This window comes from Aulonocara sp. 'chitande type north' Nkhata Bay, linkage group LG23 (genome assembly GCF_057382095.1).
Source record: "Aulonocara sp. 'chitande type north' Nkhata Bay isolate Kocher_YH1m ecotype deep benthic linkage group LG23, A_spYH_male_GT1.1, whole genome shotgun sequence".
Classification (NCBI taxonomy): domain Eukaryota; kingdom Metazoa; phylum Chordata; class Actinopteri; order Cichliformes; family Cichlidae; genus Aulonocara; species Aulonocara sp. 'chitande type north' Nkhata Bay.
Genome location: NC_141365.1, coordinates 47034364 through 47058784, shown reverse-complemented (window position 1 = coordinate 47058784; position 24421 = coordinate 47034364). Strand labels below are relative to the sequence as shown.

Here is a 24421-nt window from a genome sequence, read left to right as displayed (position 1 = left end):
ATACAAAATTAAAGCCACATTTTTTAAGCGTATAAAAAAAAATCCCATCTCACCCGATCCAACGCCTTTTCTGCGTCAAGCCAAATGACAGTTTCCAATGTATCACCTTTAACATGGGTATAAATGATATTTAATAGAGCTCTAATGTTCAAAAAAGAGTGCCTAATAAAGCCCGTCTGGTGAAATAATGGAGGACAAATACTTGTGTAAGCGACGGGCCAACACTTGAGCCAGGATCTTGGTGTCTGTGTTGAACAAAGATATTAAACGACATGAACGACAATCTAAATGGTCTTTTTCCTGTTTTACAATTAAACACATCACTGCTTGATGCATTGTTGGAGGCAACGACTGTGAGAGGAAGGATTCTTCAAAAGTTGATTTTAACAGTGAATTCAGTCGGTCAGAAAACTTTATGAAAAAATCAGATGGATACCCGTGGGGGCAGCAGATTTTCCAGACTGCATGCTCCGTACGACCGTTTCAATTTCAACATTAGAGACAGGTTCCTCCAGACTAGCGATCGCATCTTCTCCCAAGGAGGGAATATCAAACACCTTATTGAAATCATTGTGGATCTCAAGGATAGTTTGGTTGTCTGTAGACCTTATTCCCTGGTCATTGTAGATCTCAAGGATAGTTGGTTAGCTGTTCTTAGTCATAGCTGGTGAGCTGATAACTCGCCTGTTTTTTCTCCATGTTCATAAGCGTAGCTGCAACTTTGACTCAGCTTGTTTTGTAGATATGAGATTGTATTCAGTTTGTCATTGTAACCGCTGTGTATATAATACAGGCTCAGGAGAGTGGCTGTACACAGCATGTAGTTTAGTGTCACGGTCACAGTGGCTGACCGTATGGAGAGTGGAGCTGTGTCTCTAATCAAAGCAGAGATGGAACGATGCCACGTTTTATGTCCGATATCGATATGAATCCAATATAGTCGATTTTATGATCAAACGTTTTTTTTTTATATCTTGCTGCATTTTGTATAAATTCATACTCAAGTTTAAACAATCTAAACACTAAAGCTGTTCTGTTATACCTGTCTGCAAAAACACACTGCAGCCAAAACATTAGACAATACTGATCTTTGTATTTAAACTTTTTTCAGAACTTTAAATCTAAGTATTTAAAGTAATATTCAAAAGTCATTTAAATCAGTCTGATGCAGACTTCAAAAACTCTTTGGTTGTGAATAAAAGAAGTGCAACATCAGCACCAAATAATGTTTCTATTGAACAACTAACACAAACAGGTTGTAGAATGGAGCCTTTTATACTCACAGCTGAACAGAAACAACATCCAGAGTGGAAAACAGTGCAAATAACTGCAAACAGGCTTCATGACACTCATGTTTGATCAGATTCACTCCCTGCTCTCACACACCAACTCCAGACCTGCATTCATCTTTTCCCTCTGAACCCCCCAAACATACAAACCCTGAGACACTACCATTGCCCTTTCACTGACTGCCCCACTCCACCATTTGACCCTTAGAACTGAAGACGCTTCTCTCATAAGAGGTGAAACATCTTCAAGGAAACTTAAAGAAGTCCAGACGCTTTTCTTTCCAAGCTTCTTAGACTACGATGACCTGGATGTCTGAGAACCTTCACAGACTGATTTTACAAGAACAACTTGTGTCAAAAATCCCTGGCAGTGCCTCTCTGTCACACACACAAATCACTACAGTTACAAATTTAATAACTTAAAAAGTAAAAAGACCACTTTTGAGCCGTGTCTTTTTGGCCATAACGAATACCAAAAGAACCGGAATTTAATAACATTAAAACCAAACAATAAATGAGCAAAGTAGTGCATGATAAATATAGACAAATACAAAGTGCAATATAGAAACACTGGGTAAAAAGAAATGAACAATTAAAAAGGAGGATAAAAGATGTGAGCAGTAGTTAAACAGTAGAAATAAATATATAATAAACAAACAAAAATAGATAATAAATGAAAGCCAGGTCTGAAAGGTGAGTTTGGCTTTAAAAGCATGAAAACACACTGCTGTCTTCAGGAAGGCTGCTCCAGTAACAGAAAGTCATCTACATGTGGGTTTAGTTCTGACTTTAGGGACAAGTAAAAAAATAAAATAAAATAAAAACATCTGTCCAGACAACCTGACAGTCAAAAATATAAACTCAGGAACTTAAAAGGAAAATTGTGCTGACTTTGAACGTCCGCATCAAGATAAACTTGCATATTTAAGAGTCAAAAAGTGTCAAAACGTCTGTATCCTTACCTGAGAGTTTCAAGTTTACAGTCAGGACTCTTTAGTCCAACACACAGCAAATCCAATTCTGAATCCTGCAGCTTGTTCGAGCTCAGGTCCAGCTCTCTCAGATGATTGGATGGGGAGCTGAGAATTTCAGACAAAGCTTCAAAGCTTCTTTTTGAGAGTTTACAATCTCTCAGCCTGAGGAAGAATAACAATGGAGACATATTCTTTTATTCATCTAGCATTATTAAACATATTTGTTCATAGATTCACTTACAGCACTTTCTTGGAGGCTTTGACCACTGGCAGCAGCTTCAAAAATGCCTTCTCTGAACTGGAGTATTTCTCCAGGTCGAACTCATCCAGATCTGATGACAGTAAGATGAAGACCAGAGCCGACCACTGAGCAGGAGACAGTTGATCTGTGGAGAGACGTCCTGATCTCAGGGACTGTTGGATCTCCTCCACTAGAGAACGATCATCCAGTTCATTCAGACAGTGGAACAGGTTGATGCTTTTCTCTGCAGACAGTTTCCCACTGAGCTTCTTCTTGATGTACTGGGCTGTTTCCTGATTGGTCTGTGAGCTACTTCCTGTCTGTGTCAGCATGCATAGGAGATCCTGATTGGTCTGCAGTGAAAGACCCAGGAGGAAGCGGAGGAACAAGTCCAGGTGGCCATTTGGACTCTTTAAGGCTTTGTCCACAGCACTCTGGTAGAAGTCTTTTACAGTAAGTGTTTTCTGGAAGATTTTAAAGAGAGGAGATTGTTTCTTAAGCAGGTTGACTCCAGAGTTGATGAAGGTCAGATAGACATGAAGAGCAGCAAAGAACTCCTGAATGCTCAGATGGATGAAACAGTAAACAACGTTGTTGAACATGTGGCACTCATCAGCTTTAAAGATCTGTGTGAACACTCCTGAGTACACTGAGGCTGCTCTGATATCGATGCCACACTCTGTCAGGTCTGATTGATAGAAGATCAGGTTTCCTTTCTGCAGCTGATCAAAGGCCAGTTTTCCCAGAGACTCAATGATCTTCCTGCATGACTCTGTCTCAGCTCCTCCATCATACTTGATGTCCTTCGTTTTTAGGTGAAATAGCACAAGGCGTAGGTAGAGCTCTGTGAGAGTCTTAGGCAGATCTTTGCTCTCTTTGTTCTTCATGACAAACTCCAGAACTGTAGCAGTGATCCAGCAGAAGACTGGGATGTGGCACATGATGTGGAGGCTTCGTGATGTCTTGATGTGGGAGATGATGCTGCTGGCCTGCTCCGAATCTCTGAATCTCTTCCTGAAGTACTCCTCCTTCTGTGGGTCAGTGAACCCTCTGACCTCTGTCACCACGCCAACACAGTCAGGAGGGATCTGATTGGCTGCTGCAGGTCGTGTGGTTATCCAGAGGCGAGCAGAGGGAAGCAGTTTCCCCCTGATGAGGTTTATCAGCAGCACATCCACTGAGGTGGACTTTCTAGGGTCAGTCAGGATTGTAGTTTTGTGGAAGTCCAGAGGAGGTCGACACTCATCCAGACCATCAAAGATGAACACAACCTGGAAGTCTTCAAAGATGTAGATTCCTGCTTTTTTGGTTTCAGTAAAGATGTGATGAACAAGTTCCACCAAGCTGAACTTTTCCTCTTTCAGCAGATTCAGCTCTCTGAAAGTGAATGGAAACATGAACTGGATGTCCTGGTTGGCTTTGTCTTCAGCCCAGTCCAGGGTGAACTTCTGTGTTAGGACTGTTTTCCCAATGCCAGCCACTCCCATTGTCAGCACTGTTCTGATTGGTTTATCTCTTCCAGGTGGGAGTTTAAAGATGTCTTCTTGTCTGATGGTTGTTTCTGGTCTGTCTGGTTTCCTGGATGCTGTTTCAATCTGTCTGACCTCATGTTCCTCATTAACCTCTGCAGTCCCTCCCCCTGTGATATAGAGCTCTGTGTAGATCTGACTCAGGAGGGTCGGGTTTTCTGTTGTAGAAATCCCCTCGAGCACACACTGGAACTTCTGCTTCAGGTCTGACTTGAGTTTGAGCTGACACTCAGTGAGAATCTCTGCATGAATAAACAGCAAATGACACAAATGAGAAAACTGCATTCTGGTTACTGTGGTTATGTGTTCAGTTCACTGGACTCTTGGTGTCATGATCCGGGTGAGTCTGAGTAACTTTCCACAGCATCAGCTCTCCTCCCCTGGGTGGAGCCCTCCTCACTCCTCCCTGCTCCTCACCTGTTGCCAATTACTCCGGCAGTATCTATGAGCAGCACTCACAATGAACCTTCTCCAGATTGTCTGCTTACCACAGTCAGTTCTCTGCCTCACATTTTGTCTTGTGCTCCTCAGCTTGTTTCGCGTAACCCTCTTTTCCTGTTCCCTAGTCGGCACCTGGATACATCTTCCAACTCTCGCCATAAGTCACGCCTCAGGATTCTGGCCTGCCACTGCTGGGAAAACTCCCTCTTGCAAACTGCCATCCTCACCTGCCTGCCTCCCTGTGCACCCACATCTCACTCTGTACCCAGATTTAATTCATCTCCTCCTCCAGCTGATCTCCACCTGCAGCCACGTAACACCTCTTAGTTTTTAAATCTTGGACTCATTCACTACACTGTGGACCACTCTGATTATTATCTCCTTTGTTCCAGTGATCCTGGATAGTTTCTATTCGCCCGATTCTGCCCCTGTTGTTCCTTTGACCTGCCTCAGCTTATGTTCTGGCCTCAGCTCTGCACTTCTCATAATACCTCGCTTGCTGTTGAATTTAGCCGTGATTCAGCTTTCTCTGTCAAGAAATCTAGTAAAATACATTTCTGTTAAAAGTCACTCAGCCTCCGTTTTTTGGTTCTGTGCTTGACTCCATTCCTTTTCATGAGCCATTGAGCCCTGACACTTGGGTTATAACTGAGGGCAGGTTTTATAGAGACACATTTGATTTAATTGTGTTTATTTATACAGCACCAAATCAATACTAGCAACATTTCACATATTACATAAACAACACTATGGAGCCAGTGATGAATAAATATGTAGAATAAATGAAAGAATTTCAAGTATAAAAGTTTTTTTTATTAATTCCTCCAAATAACAACAACAGTCACCCCAATGTGCTTTATATTGTAAGATAAAGAACCTACAATAATACAACAGAAAAAACCCCAACTATCTTTTTGGGTCCTGAAAACTGAAGGCTCTGCCTCCCATTCTACTTTTAAATACTCTGTGAACAACAAGTAGGCCTGCAGAGCGAGAGCGAAGTGCTCTAATAGGGGGATATGGTACTACAAGGTCATTAAGATAAGATGGGGCCTGATTATTTAAGACCTTGTATGTGAGGAGCAGGATTTTGAATTCAATTCTGGATTTAACAGGAAGTCGATACAGGAGAAATCTGCTCTCTCTTTCTAGTCCCTGTCAGGACTCTTGCTGCAGCATTTTGGATTAACTGAAGCCTTTTCAGCGAGTTTTTAGGACTTGCTGATAATAATGAATTACAGTCATCCAGCCTTGACGTAATAAATGCATAAACTTGTCACGGCTGGGGCAGCAGTCGTGCGGTGGAGTTAAATGAGGACCCAAGTTGCAGACAGTGGTGGAGATGCGAGTGAGGTTTTATTTACAGTGAACAAACCAAGGTGAGGGCAGAACTAAACATAAACCTAAACTGGAAAAACTACAGTGGCTTGCAAAAGTATTCGGCCCCCTTGAACTTTTCCACATTTTGTCACATTACAGCCACAAACATGAATCAATGTTAGTGGAATTCCACGTGAAAGACCAACACAAAGTGGTGCACACGTGAGAAGTGGAACGAAAATCATACATCATTCCAAACATTTTGTACAAATAAATAACTGCAAAGTGGGGTGTGCGTAATTATTCAGCCCCCTGAGTCAATACTTTGTAGAACCAGCTTTTGCTGCAGTTACAGCTGCCAGTCTTTTAGGGTCTGTCTCTACCAGCTTTGCACATCTACAGACTGAAATCTTTGCCCATTCTTCTTTGCAAAACAGCTCCAGCTCAGGCAGATTAGATGGGCAGCGTTTGTGAACAGCAGTTTTCAGATCTTGCCACAGATTCTGGATTGGATTTAGATCTGGACTTTGACTGGGCCATTCTAACACATGGATATGTTTTGTTTTAAACCATTCCATTGTTGCCCTGGCTTTATGTTCAGGGTCGTTGTCCTGCTGGAAGGGGAACCTCCGCCCCAGTCTCAAGTCTTTTGCAGACTCCAAGAGGTTTTCTTCCAAGATTGCCCTGTATTTGGCTCCATCCATCTTCCCATCAACTCTGACCAGCTTCCCTGTCCCTGCTGAAGAGAAGCACCCCCAGAGCATGATGCTGCCACCACCATATTTGACAGTGGGGATGGTGTGTTCAGAGTGATGTGCAGTGTTAGTTTTCCACCACACATAGCGTTTTGCATTTTGAACAATAAGTTCCATTTTGGTCTCATCTGACCAGAGCACCTTCTTCCACATGTTTGCTGTGTCCCCCACATGGCTTGTGGCAAACTGCAAACGGGACTTCTTATGGTTTTCTGTTAACAATGGCTTTCTTCTTGCCACTCTTCCATAAAGGCCAACTTTGTGCAGTGCACGACTAATAGTTGTCCTATGGACAGATTCCCCCACCTGAGCTGTAGATCTCTGCAGCTCGTCCAGAGTCACCATGGGCCTCTTGGCTGCATTTCGGATCAGCACTCTCCTTGTTCGGCCTTGTTCGATTACACACAGGTGCACTCTATTTAGTCATTAGCACTCATCAGGCAACGTCTATGTGCAACTGACTGCACTCAAACCAAAGGGGGCTGAATAATTACGCACACCCCACTTTGCAGTTATTTATTTGTAAAAAATGTTTGGAGTCATGTATGATTCTCATTCCACTTCTCACGTGTACACCGCTTTGTGTTGGTCTTTCACCTGGAATTCAAATAAAACTGATTCATGTTTGTGGCTGTAATGTGACAAAATGTGGAAAAGTTCAAGGGGGCCGAATACTTTTGCCACTGTAACAGACAAACCTGAAAACATAAGGACAGCGGGGAATACACAGAGATGACACAAAGAAGGCTGGATAGAGAGACGAGTAGTAACACTGATTAACACAGTAATGCAGACGACACAACGAGGAACACAGGCAGACACATACTATAAATACACACAAGGTAATGAGGGAATGACACACAGGAGGGGAGCACAGCTGATCCTAATTCACAAGACGAGACACAAACCTTCAAAGTAAAACAGGAAACAGACTGTTTTACAACACAAACTCGGGGACACGAACAGAACACAGAGGAAAGACACAGGTAGAGATCAACCTAAGAACTAATACAAAATCAGAATTAACACAAAGTACACAAGGTGATACCAAAAATGAAACAAAACGCTGAACGACCCAGGACCATGACAGAACTAGTTTTTCAGCGTCACTCTGAGACAGGATATTTCTAACTTTAGAGATGTTGCACAAATGGAAGAAAGCAGTCTTGCATATTTGTTTAATATGTGCGTTGAAGGACATGTCCTGGTCAAAAATGACTCCAAGGTTCCTCACAGCGTTACTGGAGGCCAAGGTAATGCCATCCAGAGTAAGAATCTGCTTAGATACCATATTTCTAAGATTTTCAGGGCCGAGTACAATAACCTCAGTTTGATCTGAATTAAGAAGCAGAAAGTTAGCGGCCATCCAGGTCTTTATGTCTTTAAGACATTCCTGCAGTTTAACTAATTGGTGTGAGTTATCTGACTTCATGGACAGATGGAGCTGGGTATCATCTGCATAGCAGTGTAAATGTATGCTATGTCTTCTAATGATGCTGCCTAAGGGAAGCTTGGTAACGGGAGCGTTGCCAGCAGAAGGCTGAAGTGGAATCTCCAAGAAAGCTGCAGAAGAAAAAACATGAGCTGAAATGGTGGATTTTAGTCAAATAAGGAGAACTGTGGCTTTCCTCCAACCTTTGACCAATCACCTTAGTGTCCTGTTTATCAACCATAATAAAAAGCATTTACTGTGTGGGCATTTTTTTGTTTGGGTCTCCAAACAGCAGAAAGAAATGGCAGCCATTTTTTTAACTTTACCTTCAACTGGTAAATAGATTTAAGAGAAAGCACTTTGATCATATTTGTGACGTGTCCCAAACTGTTGTTGTCGCCTCATTTATGTTGATAAAACAGCTCTAAAACCAATCTGACAATATAAATCTGTAAAATGGGCAGAAAACCTGCTGCTGGTCCCATTTTAATCAAACCAACCCAAAGAGCAGATATTCATGTGTACACAGGAGGTTATTTGTGCAGATGCATAAAACAAACTGTTGGCTTTCTGCAGTCTCTCACTCCTGAAAGTGTTGGCAAGTGTTTTGGATTTATTATTTATATGGATTTTAATGGCACCTGTGTAATGTTAACTAATGTTTTTATTGTTTATGTATTTTTTGTTTAGTCATTCCCTGACTTACCTGTGGGTTCTGGGATGGTTTTATTTAAATTCTCCAACAGATCATTCCTGTTTAACCTCCCCAAAAGATTTTTAGTGACTTCAAAAGTGTTGATAGAGTAGGTATCAAACATCAGATCCACTATGTTCGTCCTCTCTGCATCCTCCAGTTCACTCTCTGGGATTGCTGGTAAACCTTCTACAGACCCGTTCTTCAGATGCCACTTAAATTCTTCAAAGTCATCACGTCCCAAATCCTTCAAAGTCCCCAGAAGGATTTCTTTAGGTGTCGTCATCTTTTACCCTGTAAGGACCCAATAAACAAAGACTGTAACAACAGCTGGAGAGGTAATTGTCTGATTTATCGGAATTTAACTTGATTCTAACAGCAGTTCATCACTACCACCAATAAATTTCTAAGGCTCAGAATGCAACAAAATTGCACATGAAGAAGCACATAGAGAAGTATCCAAGTAACACTTTGCTACAATATAAAACAAACTATTATAAATAAAGAAAATATATAAACTAAATATATACACTACCCGTCAAACGTTTTAGAACAGCCCAATTTTTCCAGTGTTTTCGTCACGGTTTGCGAGCCGTGTGTAAATTATTAAAGGACCCTTTATGCAGGCAGCTCAGATGCAAGTGAGTTTATTCATCACATGGTGATACAAACAGAAATGGCGAAGGTGAGCATGGAAACTAAGCAAAAACCTAAAAACTAATAGTACACGAATATGAAGAAGTACACGAAGGGAAGACGAAAACACGGAACACAAGGGGTGGGAGCAAAGCACCACAACACATCACTATCCGGTTGTTCAGTCTGACGTCACTAGCCGTGTCTGGGTCTAAACTCCGCTGCAGGTCCATATATCAAACGATCACTATGGCATTACTGAGAGTTGAAAAACTGTCTAAAGTCTTTCATCTTTAATAAAATGATCAGCGTTCTGCTCTACCAGGTGTAACAATTGAGTTTAACAACCAGGCATCCATGAAAACGGAATTTATGACATTTAACAGAGTTAGAAGTTAGCTCGCTAGCTTCTATCTAAATACAATATAGCATGTCCTGACTGCGGGGTTTTGGAAACAAATTCAAACGTACAGCTCTGCTATCACTTCCAGCATAAATGAAGACAGAAAACTAAACAGCAGTGACGTTTGTAGGGTTACTGAAGTTGGGCTAGCTGGTATATAATGATGTGCTACGTGACCGCTAGCGACACAGCTATGTTAGCATAATATAAACAAGCTAACTTTTTTTCCACTCGATAAAATTTAACGTGAGTGTTCTCGGTGGTCAGGAACAAATGTAATCGCATGGCAGGATGCTGTAAAAGGACCAAACTTCAGCCAGGAGAACAACTGAGATAATCCATCCACAATACGAGGTTAGTCATTCATATACTGCTGCATGGGCTGGGCTGTAGTTACATCCTAAGGTTTTAAAAACTGAGCTTAAATAAATGATTAGCGGTAATAAAAGCCGAGGGAGGTCAACAGTGATCACTGACTGTTTTAGGAGCTTTTTGAGATCAAATAGAAGAAAATACATAACATTAAACATGTTAACAACACAAAAGCCATATTAAACGCAGACTACTTTAGACCCGGAAGTAGGATTCGTCGCGTCATCACTGAACAACCGGATATAGACAGTTACACAGAGGGAGACACAGAAGGCAACAACACAGGGCGGAACAAATGGACAGAGAAGACTAAACACAGAACAGAGTGCACAGAGAAACAAGGGGGGCAGGGAATCAAAACCTAGGAAGCATAGAATAACTCAAACTAAACTGACATAACACAAAAATCACAAAGAACTGAAACCACTAGCTCAGGAGACCCAGGACCCTGACAGATACACAGACAAACCAGCAACTAACAGAGGCAAACACAAGGCTTAAATACACAGAGGGATAACGAGGGAATGAGACACAGGAGGACACAGCTGGGAGTGATTGACAAGACGAGACAGAGGAAACGCAAACTAAACACACTGACATGAGACACGGACCTTCACAACAAAGCAGGAAATACATAGACTGAACTTAGAGGTACAACAAAACACAGAACCAAAACGTAAGAATAAACAAAGATACATCATGAAATCAAAGATTAACAATACAAAACAGAAAACACTGAGTCACAGACCCAGGATCATGACAGTTTTATTGAAAATATCCTTTTTATTTCTCATTGCACTCTGAAATGAAAGCATAGTACAAATAAGCAGTTGGAGTTAAAAAATAAATCATGAAACACATTTATAGACCAAAGTTTATTCTAAACGTTTGACTGAACACACCCGTGGCTTCTGTCTACAATAGAAATCAAATATTCTCCCATATCTGTAGCAGATGTTCCCGTAAATGTGGACCTTGTAATAATAATAATAATAACAACTTTATTTATAAAGCGCTTTCAAACAAAGTGCTGTACAACTAAAGAGATAAATAAAATAAAAGCGATACATAGCAATACAGGTAAAAGACACAATACAAGTTAAAAACAATAAAAATGTAAAAACTAAAAGCCATAGAATTAAGACATGTAGGATCGGGTGAACAAATGTGTCTTCAACTTGGTTTTAAAAACCTCCACAGAGCAGCCTGCCGAATATCTTGTGGGAGGTTGTTCCACAGAAACGGGGCATGAAAAGAAAAAGCTCTCCAATTGTCTTTTTTCTGGCTCTAAGAACTTTTAGAAGACCAGAGTCCTGAGATCGGAGAGCACGAGATGGAACATAAAGGTGTAAAAGGTCGGAGAGGTATGAAGGTGCCAATCCGTTTAAAGCCTTGTAGGTGAGCAGCAGGACCTTAAAATCTGCTCAAACCTGACAAGGTAGCCAGTGAAGACATCTCAGAACAGGGGTAATGTGCTCAAATTTCCCAGTTCTTGTTAAAATGCGAGCAGCTGCATTTTGCACCAACGCCAGAATCTCAGGTTAAACCTCACAAAACTTTAACAACCACCAAACAGCTGAAACAGTAAATGAGAGCAGGAACACGGATTCTGCACAAAGACGTAAACACAAAGCGCGGAGCCGCCGACACATCAGAATCAGTGAGATGTCGCCTTTCTCACCCGATGGCACGGACACGGTCGGGGCTGAAAGCCGACAGCTCGCTGATTCTGATGTTTCGGCGGCTCCGAGCTTTGTGTTTACGTCCTTTTTACGCTGATTCTAAAGCTGTTAGTTTTATCTCTCTCCAAACAATATTGACTGAACCAGCAGCAAAAGAAGATCCAAACTACGCTTCACATAAACATCGTCATGAACTCACTCTGACTTTTGCTGTTTTGCTTCCACCAGGATAAAATCACACGTCATGCACAGCTCTCTCTCTCTCTCTCACACACAGTTTCCTGTCTAAAAATCTGTTTTCTGCATTATTCGCTTGCTTGTTACGCACAAGTCTACCGTTGTTTACAGCGCTGTCGGCCGCTGTTTTTTTCCTTTTACTTACTTCCAAAAAGAAAACCTAATTTCTGCCGTTCAACAGGCTTCTGAACAAATTTAAACTTTTTAAAATTATGCAAATTGCAAAACACTGTGTCTGTCATAAAACCGCTGTAACTTCAGAGGTAATGTTCATATGTCGATTAATGGTTTTCTTTCGTTTTTGATCTACTGTAGAATATTTTTATAAAACCACCTTCATGTTTTTCTGTTTTATCTTCAGCTACTTTGACACAAAGGCCTCTGCTGTGATGCTCACACCTTTGATAAAGTCTTGCGAGTGTCAGCTTCCTTTTTATAGATACAAAAATATGTAAATGTACTGATCTGAATTATAATATTTCTGACTGTCTGAGGCAAAATTTCCCAGATTCAAATTGAATTGAATCGAATCGTGGATCGAATTGATTCAGGACCTTGTGAATCGGAATCAAATCGATTCTAGAATTCAGTGACGATACCCTGCCCTATTTGCGACCATGTCAACATCCAGTCCAGGCTTTTTCAAGATTGGTACTACCACAGCTGATTTAAAACATTCAGGAAAGACTCAATGAAGTATTTAAAAGAAACAGGTTGTAGGGTCCTAATGCTGACCACAGTTCCTTTATAGCCCAGGCTGGTAGAGGATCCAAAGAACAGGTTGTACATCGAGCTGCTTTTACAACCTTCCTTAATCCAGAAAGGGAAATAGAGATGGACCAATGCGATATTACGTATCGGTCCATCTCTATTTCTATTAATTTACGTCAGTATCAATACTGATTTTGTATGTATTTTGAAGGATTTGAACCAAAGGCAAAAAATACCATGAGCAAAAAATGGCAGTCATGATTATAAAATAGGGAGTTTTTTTTTTTTTAACATAGGTTAAACTCTTTAAATAAAACAACAAGTTTATGAGCTTTCTTGTTATTCACAAGTTTCAGCGATTTAGCCCAGAGTTTAAAGTCATTCAGCCTTCTGTTTATACATGGTTTAGCTTTAAAGTATCTGCATTTGTGAAGAAAAATTTTTCCCATTAACAAAATCGTCCTAATCAACAGGTCAAAATCTGCATTCTCAGCAAGTATTCCAAATTTTATTACTGTCACCGTCAAATGTGGTAACTGAATTCTCCTGGACTGTAGCCAGCTCCACATGTCAGTCCAGAAGGAGTGCACTGATTCACCTGATTCACAGTAGAAAAACAAGTGATCCAGACTTTCAATATCATTTTCACAAAATGTGCAGGCGTTCACATCTAAGTTAAATTTCCGTCTTAAGAATTCATTGGTTGGATAAACCTCATTAATGATTTTAAAGTGAACCTCTTTTACTTTAGGGGAAAGAGGAAGTGAAATATACTTTTTTCTTATCGCCTTAACCTCCATGGTCTCAAATTCTTTAAGGATATAATTTCTTTTAACCGGATTAGGGCAAATGTCGTTGATCAAAATATTCCTGATCACCTTGTTTGTAAACCTGCTCTCACCAAATTCAACTCCAGCTATGCAGAGCTGCCTCAGTCCAGGAGAAATTTTAGACTGCACAATATCTTCTTTTATCATTGATCTCAAAGGGACTGGGATGGCTTTCACTAGGGATTTATATCTCTTAGCAGTACATCTTACATCAAATTTCTCACAAAACGTCTCATGTTTTAATAAGACCCCATTATCATCCATAAAATGAGCTACAGCCCAAATCCCTTAAGATCTTCCAGTAGAGAAGGACCTGCTGATGGAAAGCTGAGAGTTTAACAGGTAACGAACTGCAATCAAAGTCACAACGTAACAAAAAGTCTATTCCACCCATTTTGCCAAAAATCACACTGGGAATAATGTTCCAAAAGGAATTTTTGTTCCTAATGAAAGATCTTAACCATTTCAATTTTAGTACACCATTCATAACATCAAAGTCAATGGCATTAGCCCCACCCTCTTCATAATTCTTAATCATATCATTTTTCTTTATATAATGACATTTGTTCCTCCATATGAACCTAAAATTAAGATTATTTATAGATTTAATTAGTTTTGGAGATATGGGCAGAGAAAAGGCTGGATAGATTAGTCTGGACAGACTGTCCATTTTGGTTAGCAAGATTCTCCCAAACAGAGTTATGTCCCTTTGCAGCCACCTGTTTAAAATTGACTTACACTTTTCTATATTGGCACAGATATTCTTATTTTCAGTTGATGTCTTATCCTTGCAAATTACAATGCCCAGATACTTAACCTCTTTTTTTGATCTGTATATTATTTATTGCTTGCAGGGGACACTCATGCAGAGCTAGAATTTCTTATTCATTAATATTCAGCTGTAGGCCAGAAGCTTTGGAGAAGTGGTTGATCGCCTGTAAGGCTAAAGGAATCTGGTCCTCATTTTTTAGAAACAGGGTGGTATCATCTGCGAGCTGACTGATTATTATCTGTTCACCCATCACAGTTAACCCCTCAATGTGACTGTTTTTAATCAAAATAGATAACTCAGCAACCATGATGAACAGAAGTGGTGAGCTGCTACATCCCTGCCTTATCCCTCTATTAACCTCAAACCTTGAACATGTACCATGTTCTAGCAAATCAAATCAAATCACTTTTATTGTCACATCACATGTGCAGGCACACTGGCACAGCACATGCGAGCCCCACAAGCAACAGAGATGTGCAAACACAACAACACAAACGAGCAAAATACAAGAATGGCCAACCTGAAACTAATAAATATATGTACAATATATAATAGTGTATGCATTTCTGGATGTGTATACTAAATATTTTCCTACGTGTGTGTGTGTGTGTGTGTGTGTGTGTGTGTGTGTGTGTGTGTGTATACACATTTTTACAAATTAAATAGTAAAAAAAATAATAATAAAATATATAAAATATACAGAGTTGAATATGTGCAAAACAGAGCTGTTAATGTCATTATATAGCATCTCTATAACATTGATAAATTCCTGTCCAAAACCAAAAGACTGCAGAGTTTTGAATATGAACGTATGTTCAACTGAGTCAAATGCTTTGTAAAAATCCAAGAACAGGATGTATCCTCTCTCTTGTGTCACGATGAGTTGTGTGGCTGTCAGTGGCTGGACCCACGTGCAGGACTCAGAGAAAAAACATTAACTTAAACGACAGCTTTATTTGCTGGTGAGTCACCCTTGGCGATACATAAACAACAACTTAAACTAACTAGACTGGAGATGCTGAAGGTAGACGACAACGAATACACACACAACAAACGTGGAGGACGCAACAACTGGCAGAGAAAAACACAGGGCTTAAATACATACTGAGGTGATTAGGGAATGTGAAACAGGAGGAGAACACAGCTGGGACTCATCAGACATGACAAGACAAGGGGTGGCAAAACTCAACACATTGACATAGTACACAGACTTTCAAAGTAAAACAGGAAACTGAACAGACGTGGACTAAACTAGGGGATACAGTGACAGAACAAGAGACACACTGACAGAGATGACTGTATACTAACAGAAGTAACACAGAACCACGACCTAAGAAGGAGAACACAAGAAATGCCAAGGACCTAGGGAGTTAGGAATACTAGCGACAAAAATCAAACCCAAGAGAATCAAAACACATCATGAAATCAAAGATAACTAATACAAACAGAAAAACACTGAGTCCACAGACTCAGGACCGTGACATCTTGGATTATTTCACTGTACTCAAGGAGGTCCAAAACCAGCCCAATATTGTTATGAATTAGTCTTCCTTTCAAAAAACCTGATTGTGTTTCACTGATAATGTTTGAGATGCCTTTCTTTAGCCTCTCAGCTACAGCTCCAGACAGGATCTTATAGTCAGTGTTTAAGGTGATGGGTCTTAAATTGTCTAAAATTCTTTTATCCTTACCCGATTTAGGGATCAGGGTTATCAGCGCTTGTTTCATGCTCGGCATCAGTTCTTTTTTCTCTATCGATTCCTTTAATGCATCAAACAATAAAGTTCTTAGGTCCTTCCAGAAGAATTGATAAAAATTAGTAGTGAGTCCATCTGTCCCTGGGGACTTGTTTAATGCCATTTTCATGACCACCAAATCCAGTTCCTCAATTTGGCGGCCGCTACTAAGTTTTAAAATTACTCATACTAATCTTTCTGTGTCACAAAATAAACTTTTAACATATTTTCAGGCGAGAAAGTAGCTGTGTAAACATCAAATATCTGCTCGGTTTATCAAGATACCGCATATTTGCAAAAGTGCTTCGACGTTTTCGGAGACGTCTGCTACCCACCAGCACTATAGCCAGCCGGGAGCTCGAGGGTCACTGAAGCCACCGAGAACGGCACAACTCCCGGCACATCGTTTTCAGATCACCGCGGACTTTCGCTACTCAGGTTAAACGTGATATATAAGTCCAGGGCCGTGCAGAGACGTTTAAAGGGGCGGGTGCTCAAAGTTAAAAAGGTGCACATTGAACCAGGCTGAATAACAACAACACACATTCATCAACAATCTAATATGGGATTGCATCATACTATATCACTGTTGTGAGGTGGCGACAAGGCAAAGCAAACGTAGCCGATGTTTTACCTGATGGGTACAATGTTGCTGTTGAGGTGTTTCTGCTGCTCCTGCTGCTGATAGTGCTGGAGGGCAGGGCTGTGTTGATCTGAGACTGTAGACATTAAAAAGTCCACAGGAGAGATGGTAGCTGATTAAACAATTGTCATGAGATAATAACAAAATGCAAAGATTGGTGACAGCGCTTGGAACCATAAGGCAACAAAAAACTGTGACATAAACTCGGCTCTGCCTGTGAATCACTCTTTGCTTCTCTTCTTCCTTCCATCCCATCATTTCATATATCACTCTCCACTTGCTGTCTATCTGAGAACAAGGCACAACTTGCTATTGCAATAAACTATAATCTAATTATCCACACCTAACAACTCTTGCACTTAATCTATAATAAAATGATGAGAGAAAAATGTTATAGCCCTGCCTTTAGTAGCCTCACACAGCTCCTGCTGTTTCCTCCTCATGTCCTTACCAGCCATGTCTGCACAATGTTATATCATGAGTAATAATTTTTTTAAATCCAGCTAAATAAAACACACACATGCACACACAGTGATATTTTAGACCTTCTTCAGAATACTGTATATACTATGGGCATCATGGTGCTGATCCAGAATCCTTACATTATTATTCATTACTAGAGCTACAATAATAAAGCAATGAGGAGGGGGAAGTAATAAATATGAAATAATGTATTTATGATGATTGCATTTGTTTCACTATCCACTCTGTGCAGGGCAAAGCTTATTACATTTTTAAACTGTAGAGATACAATCATTTTGCTGCTGTAAAATCCAAATTTTGTCTTATTAAATATATAAATCTAATATAATCTGCTTCTTAAAGTATGTTCTTTAAAATACAGCGTGTGTTTTTTTAATATATTATAATTATAATAATTATTATGTGGACATGCATATTAGATCGTTTTTTAGTGAAATATAATCCCCTCAGAAAGGCAGGAAATGCTCTGTAACTTACTTTAAAACTAAATATGTTCACTAAAACGGTGACAGAGCTACAGACCCATGACAGCCTTACACAGGTAGCCAGCAGCTGTGACCAGCACTACTTGTGCAGTTAATAAAAGGACAGGTAATGTTTGTCGTGCTGTTGCACACACAGCACGCTCGTTTGTTTCAGTTCGTCAGTTGCAACAAGACAGCTTACCAACGTGTACGTAATAAGCTAATACTTCTATTAAATGTGATCATGTGACTGATGCAAGCCAGATCCTTTTATTTAGCAAAACTATGATTAATAGTTAAATATTATTGTTGAGGGGCACAGACAGGACTCCGCACGCACACACACATAAAATAAATAAATAAATAAATAAATAAAAAAAAATTTAAAAGTTGCCTCAACAAAAGGGCACTTTGGGCACTCATCAGGAAAGGGGCGGGTGCTCAAGCCCCTCTAGCCCCCCCCCTCTGCACGTCCCTGCTCTTGAGTGAGCAGTGATGATTGAGCAGTCCGTTTTATTTTGCAGATTCAAGCTGCTCTTCAAAATTTTCACCACCAGATGTCACCGGAGAGGACTGTGTTGAAAAGCTTCGAGTAATGAACAGTTTTTCAATACAAGCTTCAGTGCTTCGGAAAGCTTCATTTGGCCCTCACTACTTCCAGCATATCCAACCTTCTGAGGACCCAGCCCACGTACACCGCGAAGGCCGGGTCCTCGGGAGGATGCAGCCGATGAATTTGGACGTTTAGTTTTAAAGACGTCGTGATAAGGGCGGGTCTTACTGTGAACCTGCGCGCTCATTGGCTAATAACTTGAGATTGACAAGTCGTTATCCAATGAGCGCGCGGCTTCTCCCAACATAAAGTAGTTTCCTTTGAAAAACCAAAGTCTGATTATTTTTGCCTCCACTGACGGAGCCTGTTGTTCCCGCCACAGAGACACAGTAATGTCAGAGCGGTGTTAACACTCACCTGCCTCAGCACAGCTCTCACTCTCCTCCTGCTCTCTCAGCTAAACTCACTTCCTCTCTACTTACAGGAAACCAGCGCTCAGAGCAGCCGACCGGCCTCACGTTTCACCCACAGACACGAACAGCGTGGAATTATTTTATGTCATAAGAAGAAACATATTCATGTTAACACTCGCCTGCCTCAGCTCCACCTTCCTCCTCCTGCTGCTCTGAACGGAGGATCAACACTTTCACTTTCACTGCTCCTCCCTAAACACAGAGGATGCTGGGACTTGTAGTTTTTACCTTGTGTGATATGTCTGTGAAGGTTCTCAGTCATCCAGGTCATCGTAGTCAAAGGAGCTTGCAATGAAAAGCGTCTGGACTTCGCATGACAAGGTGGGGCCAGGTTTCACAATGAACTCACCCGAAACTCTGGCTGATTGGGTCCCACACCCAATTTCACACCTTGGCTCAGGTGATTAGAGGATCATCAGGGGGTCCTTTTGTCCCTCTGTGGGGGGATACTCCCACTAGGGTTATATCTGGGACTCTCCACCATTTGACCTTAGAACTGAAGAAGCTTCTCGGATGAGAGGTGAAACGTCTTCAAGCAACTTAAAGAAGTCCAGACGCTTTTCTTTGCAAGCTCCTTAGACTACCTTGTGTGATATTTATGGCTGTGACACTAAATCACAGCATGAAAACTTCCTGCAAACATGTCACAGGCGATAAACGTTTCACATTAAAGGTGAAGTTATTTTTCTGTCTCATGTTCAATAAACAGTGAGCTGGGAAAACTGAAGAACAGACTTCAGACGTTCCCTGCAGAGTTTCTGCTGCTCGGTCGTCTGCATGTTGCTGAGACTGAGCTGATGATGAAGCTGTGATGGGTTTATGGCACATTTGGTTCTGGAGAAGAGTTTTACTGCCGGTGCAGGTGAAATGATCAGAGGTTACAGCCTCTGGTTAAAGTGGAGGCAGCGATCAGGACGGCTGAGCAGCAGAGGTCTCGAGGGTCCTAAAGTGTAAAAGCATCAGTGTTAGTAACACAAAGATCACAGAATGGGATCATCCACACAACACTAACATCTAAATCCACGGCAGGAACTCTTCCAGTGTCCTGAAAAATCTGTGTGCACGATGCTGAGATTAAAATCTGTCTGCTCATCTTAATGCAATATTTACTAAAGTCTGGTAGAAGTTTTACTGATTTCCAGTCCACTTAGCAGACGTGTGGATAGGTGGTGGGTTGTAGAGCAGACTGAAAGCTTTAAGTTCATCCTCTGATTAAAAACTCAGACCCATAGATACAGGAAGTATAACCCTGGTGTAAGAAAGGAAACAGCAACACGGCAGCCATCTTTTTCCTCCCATGATGACCAGTGTCCCAGCAGAAGCTGGGGTTTGTTAGATCCTGTTCGATCCAGAGGAAACAGGCTAAAAGAGTCGATCAGGGGGATCATGGTTTTATTATGTGCTCGTTATGATTGAAGCTCTGGTTGTGTGTTAGAGACAGAACCTGCAGATTCCTCCACTCTGCCTCCTCCTCTGCAGGAATCAGCCTCTTGGCTGGTTTTATTCACCAACGTGAATAAAATCATCAAACTAATCCAAGTTCATTGTGAAATGCCTGAAAATGGAGGAATAAATCTGTCAGTTACCGTATAAAGTTTGAGTTTGTCAGTGTTTTACACGGAGACGGTCGTCAGATGTTGAATGTTTAGCATGAATGTTCCACATCTGGAGAAACCTTCAAGATTAAAGCCAGTGAAAAGTGAAGAGTTTCTGCAGCAGCCGCACTTCCTGCAAATCTGTTCTTTCAAAATAAAGTGAAAAGTCTAAATTTATATTCACGACAGGTTTAAAGGTGAAGGTGGTCACATGGTTTTAGTGGAATGCCTACGTGGGCGCGTCTGAGTGATTTTGATTCAGATTCGTGCAGCGTGGAGCAGTAAACACTTGTTTTTATTCATCTGGACTCATGAATGATTCCAGTTAGCACATTTCCAGCCAATGAAACGTAACTACAGATGAAGACAAACACATTTAAGCTGCCTGACTCTCGAGTGTGGGTGCATGTTCCCATTTTCAGGCTGTTTTAGTTTTCAGTTTAGAGGAACGCTGCAAACTCACAAAAACTTCTTTCTTGTGAGGTTTTGTTGTCAGACTGATAAAAGCAGCAGCAGCTGGTGTTTGATGAGCAGACGTGTGTTTCCTGTTCTGTAATAATCAGCTTGTTACCATCACATAATGAACTCAGCCGTGACCAATGAGGCCGTCCTTGTGCGGTTCTCTGGCGCTGATTCTGACTGTGACCTTCACCTCTGCAGGGTCGCCTCTGCTCGTGGCTGAGCTCGTGTTTGTCAGGCTGACAAAATAAAAGCTTCTTCATTTCTGTGGCTGAAGAGGAGTCTGCTCTTCTTCACCAACAGGAAGTGAAACATTTCTCACTGATTCTGAAATCTTCACTTGTCTCACAAATTCACAGTAACACACACACACGGTTGTGTTTTCATATCCTTGTGGGGACATCTATTTGACATCATGCTCTCCTCAGCCTTTTACTCTAACCATTAAGACTGAATGCCTAACCCTGACCTGACTGTCCCTGACACTAAAACCACATTCTGAGTCTCAAAAATGTCTTCAAACTTGTGGGGACGGGCATTTTGGTCCCCACAAAGACATGTAAACATGCACACACACAGGTATTAATGACCTCACAGGTTCATGTTTGGGGCTTTTAGCATCTTTGTGTGTCGGTCAGATTTAATTCACTCTTGTTTTGAGGTTTTGTGCCTTTTTGTTTCATTCTTTGTGCGTTTATTTTCTCTTTAAGCCTTTCAGGACTCGTGCTGTTGGCTTTTTCCTGGTGTGTTATTAGTATTTTTCATTTCTAAACTTATTCTAAAAGAAGGACCGATGGAACATTTATGTGAAAATAAACATGATCATTTAATGTTTTTGTCAATCACAGTGTTGGGACTAACGCGTTATTAAGTAACGTGTTACAGTAACTACGTTATTATTGTGGTAACGAGCACGGTAACTAGTTATTATGCTAAAATCAGGAACGCGTTAGTCGTTACTGGGATTTAGATAGGCTCGTTACTCGTTACTTCGTGTGGTGGCTATCGCGGAGCTTCCACAGATTCAGTAACATTAGCAAGTGGTGGAAGCCAGCAGGTGGAGGAGGGAAAGGGGGATGCAGAAGGAAAAGAGACCCGAGGCGGCCGCCGGTCCAAGTGTGAACTGAACTTCAGGTAAGAAGTTATGACCTGCAGTCTCTCTGGGTCAGATATAAACCAAGTTTAGGTGGAGTTTATTTTCGTTATTCTGACTTTTTCCGTACTGCATACTAGCTAGCATGACAGAGTTTCTATACAGCTGGGTGGGTGCTATGAAGTTAATGATGTTGAACTTTATTTCGTTCATAAGTTATTAGAATTGCCAACCGTCTCATCTGGTATTCAGAGAAAATATTACGCATTTCTTATTGAGGTGAAAAGGAACAGTTAGTCCCGTAATTCAGCTACAATGAAAAAGGCACAAAGCTGGAGTTATTCTGTGTCTTTGCTGCACAGCTGCCTCTTCTTCTTTCATTCTCCCCCCTCCCTCTCCTGTTTCTACTTCAATCATGAAAACTGATCAATGATCAGCTGATCGTCTCTCTTGTTTGTTTATCTCCCACTTTGCATCAGAAAGAGGAAACCAGCGGAGTTCACGTTAAACAACAGCAGCACGTTTAAGCTTGATCAGCTGTTGTTAGAATTTATTTAATATTAATTTCTAGTATCAGCTGATGTTTGCTGGAGCCACAGCTGCAAAAAAGCTGCTGGTCATGATGTCGGTTTGGTTATGTGGTGAGAGGGAAACATGAAGATGAAACCAGGAGATGTCCTTACTGAATCATCAGAGCTGTGATGGAGAAACAGGTTTACCTTTTAGGTGACATGGATGAGTTGAAGGGAAGTTATGAACTGTTTCTGAGAGACAAATAACACCAGGATCCTTTTTTAGGTAGCTGACAGCTGGTAACTGTGCAGGGGCAGCTCTAGCAAAGTTTTGCCAGGGGGGCCAGGTAGGGCATTAACAGGGAGAGGGGGGCACAAAGAAATACTTTTCTATCTTATTCTCATTTAAAGTGTCTCGCTTTTAAAAAATAATTATCTGAATCTTACAACAAACGATTGATAGATTGATGCATATACACCATCAAGACAGTGAGCATCACTGTCACAGCAGCGTTTGTTTTCATTCAAAGGCTTTAGGATTTTTGCTATAATGGTGGGCCGGTCTCTAGTCACAATGCCCAGGCTGATTTTTTTGTCCCAGTCCAGCCCTGTATGCAGCTCATCTGCAGTCTGGTGTTACCTACATCTTCCTATTCAGAAGGCAGAATTTCCGAGTTCTGAGTACAATCGACAGCACCACGACTGCAGTTTTTGTGTTGGATGTAAAAGGCGCACATGATGCTGTGACGTAGGCTAGAATCATGGTGGCGGTCAACGGCGGTCCAGGCGTGGGATTTCTCTCGTGGAAATATGCACATTATCTTTTCCTTTCTATTGGTAGGTGGCACAGTGCACTTGTGGCAGGTAAGCAAGCTAGAAGACTGGCAAAGTTATGGAAGCAACACATTAACAAGAGAATTCTGAGTAAAACCAAAGTTACTTTCCCTAGTAACTAGTTACTTTGAAAGTAACGAGTAACTTGAAGTAACTGAGTTACTTTTGATAGAAGTAACTAGTAATGTAACTAAGTTACTAATTTAAAGTAACTTACCCAACACTGGTCAATCATTAAAAATAAGTCCTGGTCTTTCATTTTGCTGCTGCATTGTTCACAGAAACACATATTTTCCTGTTTCTTTCTGTTTGTGTGTTTCTGCTTTTGCCTGTTTAGAGCTGCTGAGCAGGAAAACCCAGACGAACAAAAACCTCTTTTAAGTAAATGTTTGAGTCACTTTGGGTCTGAACTGTAAAAATCTGCAGACTGAAACAGATTTGAAGGCATCACAGGAACAGCCTCACATTCAAAACATGAAAGAGAGGACTTTTATTTTGAAACACTCAGGAAATGACAGAGGGAAAGTTTTTTAATTAAAACAAATTATTAGTTTATACAACCACCAAAACTGTGATGATCCTCCTTCTCCCTAAGATGGCAAACTGAAACACAAGTTTCCTTGTGGCTCAGGAAACTAACCACTCCAAGTTGGTGACTTTTGGAGATTTATTTTCCTGGATGATTGAGAATGCATCAAGACGAACACAAAAGGAAGTTCACCGCTTTTAGCAGCTCCCCCCCAGACAAACAAAGAGGCAGTTGGCAGTTAGAAATCAGCAATCATTCACACACCCCCACTCCCCTCCAGAATTCTCAGGTAACAACCTAATTTACATATGAATGACTAGCCAATTTAGCTTCCACTTGGCTGAAGCTAAAGCCTAGCTAAAAGCCTACCAGCCATTTGGCAACTCAGCCCATCACACGTCCACGTCTCTCCTTGTTTCGTCTTTTATTATGAAAGGGTTGTGTTTCCATGTTCAGTGTGTTTCATGTTGCTTCCCCTGTGGTGTCAGGTTCATTTGTGTCAGCTGTGTTTCCACTTCCCTCCTTTCTCTTCTGTGTATTTAAGTCCGCTGTCTTCCTCTGGGCAGTGTTGGTGCGTTTTCCTCCGTTCACGTTATTCCGGGTTTCAGGTTATCTCCTGATTCTGTTTAGGTCCATGTTCATGTTCATGTTTTTTCATCAGAGTTTCTCGCATGCACCTCCTCGGATTCATGTTCATGTTTTTCTTGTCATAGTTGTCATAGTCATACC

At 41.1% G+C, this 24421-nt stretch overlaps 2 protein-coding genes across 2 annotated transcripts in view; both read right to left on the bottom strand.

Moving 5' to 3' along the window:
* The window catches only part of LOC147302822 (ribonuclease inhibitor-like), a gene marked incomplete at its 5' end in the record, with an annotated part of 440111 nt that overhangs the window by 387096 nt on the left and 28594 nt on the right, over nucleotides 1-24421 (bottom strand). The window lies entirely within an intron of this gene.
* On the bottom strand, nucleotides 2248-8961 carry LOC147302823 (NLR family CARD domain-containing protein 3-like). The gene is made up of 3 exons (XM_086284453.1): nucleotides 8688-8961; nucleotides 2505-4275; nucleotides 2248-2425 (listed from the first exon to the last, which is right to left on the bottom strand). Exons 1-3 carry the CDS (start codon nucleotides 8959-8961, stop codon nucleotides 2248-2250), a joined length of 2223 nt encoding a protein of 740 aa, XP_086140579.1.